The sequence below is a fragment of the Carlito syrichta genome, unplaced genomic scaffold, assembly GCF_000164805.1.
Source record: "Carlito syrichta isolate Samal-C Ts95f unplaced genomic scaffold, Tarsius_syrichta-2.0.1 Scaffold304409, whole genome shotgun sequence".
In the NCBI taxonomy this organism is placed as follows: Eukaryota; Metazoa; Chordata; class Mammalia; order Primates; family Tarsiidae; genus Carlito; species Carlito syrichta.
In genome coordinates this window covers 91,097-96,291 of record NW_007248505.1, presented here as the reverse complement: position 1 = coordinate 96,291, position 5,195 = coordinate 91,097, and the positions used below count along the sequence as shown (strand labels likewise).

General features: G+C 47.9%; 1 protein-coding gene across 1 annotated transcript in view; it reads left to right on the top strand.

The window, feature by feature from the left end:
* The first annotated feature begins 2,330 nt into the window (after positions 1-2,330).
* The window catches only part of FNTA (farnesyltransferase, CAAX box, alpha), a 34,180-nt gene continuing 31,315 nt past the window's right edge, over positions 2,331-5,195 (top strand). Inside the window, exons 1-2 of the mRNA XM_008059876.1 lie at positions 2,331-2,571; positions 4,950-5,035. Coding sequence (XP_008058067.1) covers positions 2,372-2,571; positions 4,950-5,035 — 286 coding nt within the window. The 5' untranslated portion in view covers positions 2,331-2,371. The remainder of the gene's footprint in view (positions 2,572-4,949; positions 5,036-5,195) is intronic.

Genomic DNA, 5,195 nt, shown 5'->3' with positions numbered 1-5,195 from the left:
CTCCAGGCTCAATTGATCTTAGTCACAATCCCTAACCAAAATTGTAGACTTTCTTAACAAAGGGAAAATAAGGCCAAGAGTGCTCTTAATGGAAGAGTATACTTCTTTTTTTTTGAGTTGGAGTCTCATTCTGTTGCCCAGACTCATTCTGTTGCCACCGCAGCCTCGACCTGCTGGGCTCTGGTGATCCTTCCGCCTCAGCCTTCCAAGTAGCTGGAACTACAGGCACGCGCTACCACGCCCGGCTCATTTTGATTTATTGTAGAGATGAGGTCTCGCCAAGTTGCCCAGGCGGGTCTACGAACACTCAGGCTCAGGCAATCCACTCACCTCAGCCTCCTCAGGCTGAGCCACCGAGCCTGGCTGGAAGAGTATACTTCTAACAAAACAAATCCTTCCTTTACTACGTACTACCATTTGGTAAGAATTATTTCTCCCATATAGAACTCTTTACATCTTCCAACATCCAGGCTTCCAGTGGCAAGATCGAGAGTGAAGGTAGAAGAAGCAGGAACAACAGCTGCCCAGAGTTGCCCTGCAACCTGGGGTTTTTGGCCTTCTGCACTCTGTCAATGTGAAGGCCTCTAAGGCTGGCTCCCAGCACCCTTCCCCTGTCTTCTCAATAAATCCTACTTTCTTACAAAAAATAAAAAATAAAAAAATTTTCAATTTTTTTTCTTAAAAATGAGTGAGTTGTGTTCACAGGGGCTAAATGCTTTACAGACAGGAAAAACACTATACTAGTACCAACTTATTCATTAACTTTCTCCTCTTCTTTCTCTTGCTTTTTTCAGCCTTGATGACTCCCCTTTTTGCTGTATGTTTTTTTTTTTTTTTTTACTTCGGTATACAGCAATATTCTTTTTGTAATTTTCCCTTCAGTGTCACAGGCTTCACTTCATAAGGCTGCTTGTCCTCTGCAGTAGTGTTCTCCACATTTCTCCCTATTTCTTTTCAACACCACTACAAAGGTCAGGATGTTCTCCTTTGATTTGTAGGCAATACTTAGAACAGAACGAGAAAAAGGCCAAAGGAAGCCTACTGGGTGCATCGGGATCCATGAATTTTTTTGGTTTCCCTTTAGGAGGGTTTAAGTTTTCATTTTTTGTTCATAGAGGGCCTTGTTCACCTCTGCCTTGCCTTCAAAATCTCCCTTCTCTTTAGCAAACGTGGTCTCTCCCACCTCTGCCGGTATTTAGAAAATGGTGAGAAATTCACTAAAGCATCTAGGTGCTCATTCTCCTGGTCTTCGCGACAAGTCTGCACAAAGAATAAGGAGGAGGAGATTTTGCCTCTTGCCTTCTCAGGCTGTCCTTTGCCACGGGGAATAAGGAGGAGGAGATTTTGCCTCTTGCCTTCTCAGGCTGTCCTTTGCCACGGGGAGTGATTTTTCCTCAGGGGGCATAATTGCCCAAGCCGTGACCCTGCCTTGCCCAAGCGGCGGCCCTGCCTTGCCCGGCTCTGTAAGAGCTGAACGTGCTGCAGTGGCCTGCAGCTCCATCTTTCTTAGCAGCACTCGTGCTACCTGACAGATACAGTATTATGTATCAACATCTCCCTTACTAAAACGTGAACTCCATGACCGCTGAGAGATTGGTATTTTTTGCTGCTGAGCAAGCATGGCACACAACTAAAGGTCAATGAATATTTGTTAAATGAATGCCTCCCTTTAGACGACATACAGAAGAGCATTTTCCTTTCTGTAATCTATTCATGTATTCTGTAATGTATTAATTTCTCTTTCTGTAATATTCTCACTTGTATAATCTGAAATTTAACTTACTGGATTAGTGAAATTATGCTTTATAAATTCTTAGCATACAATGTGTGCACGAACAGAAGGGCCCTTACAAGCTTTATGTGCAATACGGGTCAGCCCTGCTGACAGGGTGATGGGCCGTCTGCCTATCTCAGCTACAGCTACAGCTCTGTCCGGGAGAAGGAACCATCTCCCCTGCCAGGGCCGATAAGGCACCAACAAGTTCTGAAGGGACACGTCCAAGGAGGGTTAGAAGACAGGAAGACGCAAGGGAAGACCCCCGGAAGAGTGTTGGGGTCCGCCGCACCAGATCACATCAGACCGCCCAAACGCTCAGAACCAGCCGCACTCTCGGGCGCTCTGGCCCGCATCTCTATTGTGGAAAAAAAGCGAGAACCGGAAGTGAGCCTCAGCCCTGGGCGCTCCAGCCTGCATCTCTATGGCAGAAAAAGTAAAAGAAACGGAAGTGTGCCCCTGCTCCGGGCGCTCTGGCCCGCATCTCTACCACCGGATCCCAGAGAACCGGAAGTAGGCCGGTAGAGAAGAGACGAGGGGGCGGGGCCTCGGAGAGGAGGGTCCTCCGTCGCCAACTCCGCTGCGGACCGAGGCGAGATGGCGGCCACCGAGGGAGTAGGGGAGGCGGCGCAGGGCGGCGAGCCAGGTCAGCCAGAGCAGCCGCCGCCTCAGCCGCATCCACCGCCAGCCCAGCAGCCGCCGGAGGAGGCGATGGCGGCCGAGGCCGGGGGGGCGGTGGCCTCCCCTATGGACGACGGCTTTCTTTGCCTGGACTCGCCCACCTACGTCCTGTACAGGTAACGCCCCGCAGCTGGCCCTGGCGCGGGACGCCCTGACCCTTGGCCTGCTCCGCCCGTGACCCGCCTCCAGCTCTGGGCGTCCGCCGCCGCGTTGCAGCCTGCGCCTTCAGAGGTCGCGCCCAGAGGCCGCGCGGGCGGCGGGGTGGGCACCCGCGACGTCCCGACCTGTCGCCTGGTGCGGGCGCGTGGAGACCGCTGAGCGCTGTCCGGCGCGCTTCGGTGTTCAGGTGTCGTGGTTTCCCGCCTTCTTAATGTCCCCCGAACGCCGTCCCAGACGCATCGTGAGGGCTCTCAGGACAACCAGTGTTTTAGCGCCTAGTATCAGCCGGGCTGACGGAGCGATGTCTTACTCTCGTGAGCACCGCACGTCGCCTCGTAGAGATGTGTAGTAGCGGCTGCTGTAATTCTCGCCTCCTCCCCGCCTTTGCCAACACCCTTTTCCATCCCCACCCGTTCCTGGCTTTAGACAAAAATGCTAAGTCTCTAGTTCCTTGGGAACCTGCAGACACAATCGCCTTACGTCTTAACTCTTCTGTAGTTCTGGGTAAACCCATTAGATGACTTTATCTACCTTGATTTTATGGATGAGCGAAAGTCACTAATCAGATTTTTAAAATTGGAGTTAGTGTAGTGACTTAGAATATTACGCCAGTAAACATTAATGTTTTATTGATTTAAACATTAAATTAGTGGCCCCATAACCTTCAAACCCTCACTGGATTGTGAAATATTCAGGTTTTTCACATGACTGTTTCTGATTTCCCAGTGACTAAATAGCTTTACTTTTCCTGTGCCACTTCCTCGGGCTCTAGGTTTCATATCTCCGGTGACTGTTTTCCCTTGTATTTCTTCTTGTGTGAGGGACACAATTTCAGGATTGTCTGGACGCCACAGGATCTCTGCTGTCAATAGCTGATCAAGTATAGAGAAGTAAAGAGTGTTTGAGAGGAAAAGGATATAAGTAAAAGCGTAAAACATTTGGTCATACTGGGCAGTTCACATGGAAATTCCTGTAAACACACGTTGCTGCCACTACACTGTTTTAGCATTGATGATGAGTACTATTCATTGAATACTTCTTGTATGCTATGAGTGTTTTAAGTGCTTGCCATCTGTTTTCTCATTTAATCCTCAAAACAACCTTTTAAGATTGGTCCGTAATACAGTATTATCATCCCCACCTTATAAATGAAGAAACAGGCCCAGAGAAGTTAAGTAACTTTCTTTTTTTTTTTCCTGAGTTGGAGTCTCACTCTGTCACCCGGACTGGAGTGCAGTGGCCGCTCCCGGCCACCGCAGCCTCGACCTGCTGGGCTTTGGTGATCCTTCCGCCTCAGCCTTCCAAGTAGCTGGAACTACAGGCGCGCACTACCACGCTGGGCTAATTTTTTGATTTATTGTAGAGATGAGGTTTCGCCAAGTTGCCCAGGCGGGTCTCGAGCCCACGGGCTCAGACAATCCACTCACCTCAGCCTCCCAAAGGCGCGGGATTATAGGCTGAGCCACCGAGCCCGCCTTAAGTGACTTTCTTAAGTTCATATTGGTAAGTGGTAGAGCCAGCTTTCTTAGAACTCATTTACGCAGTTGTCTGAATCCAGAGCCTGCTCTCTTATTAATGACCACCTGGGCTCTAGTACGCAGTGAACTAGTAGTGCTTGCTTTTATTTTTAAAATGTCAGTTCTTAGTACATTTGTTACTCAAGTTTTTAAAAATGCTGACTGGGCCAGGTGCAGTGGCTCATGCCTATAATCCTACCACTTTGGGAAGCCAAGGTGAGAGGATTGCCTGAACCCTTGGGTTCGAGACCAGCCTGGGCAACTTGGTGAGACCTCATCTCTACAGTAAATCAAAATAATTAGCCAGGCATGGTGGTGCACACCTGTGTTCCCAGCAACTTGGAAGGCTGAAGTGAAAGGATTGCTTGAGCCCAGCAGGTTGAGGCTGCAGTGGCCGTGAGCGTGCCACTGCACTTCAGCCTGGGTGACAGAGTGAGACTCCAACTCAAAAAAAAAAAAAAAAAATGCTGACTGACCCCAAAGAGTCTTAGATCAATTAATTAGATTGACTTCTAAGTTAAAACTGTCATGTACTTGCCACAAAACATGTTTTCCACTTATTAAATTTTAAATTTGAAAACTCTTGAGTGATTAACTTTTTAAAATCACGATTGTTTTATTTTTACTTTAAAAGTTTCATATGTAAAGCAAAGTGACAAAATTTATTATGAAGAATCCACCATGATTACATTTAAGATCTTTAAAAGTTACTAGTATTGATGTAAGTGTAATTTGTTGCAATTTTTAAAAAACACCAGAGTTCATTTTCTTTTAATGTGTTTGAATATAACTACCAACAGGAAAATGTATCTTTTCAGGGACAGATCAGAATGGGCTGATATAGATCCAGTGCCACAGAATGATGGTCCTAATCCAGTGGTCCAGATCATCTACAGTGAAAAATGTAAGTTTTTTTTTGTTTTGTTTTTTTTTTTTGAGTTGGAGTCTCACTCGGTCGCCCAGACTGGAGTGCGGTGGCCGCTCCCGGCCATCGCAGCCTCGCCTGCTGGGCTCCAGCGATCCTTCCGCCTCAGCCTTCTGAGTAGCCGGAATTACAGGCACGC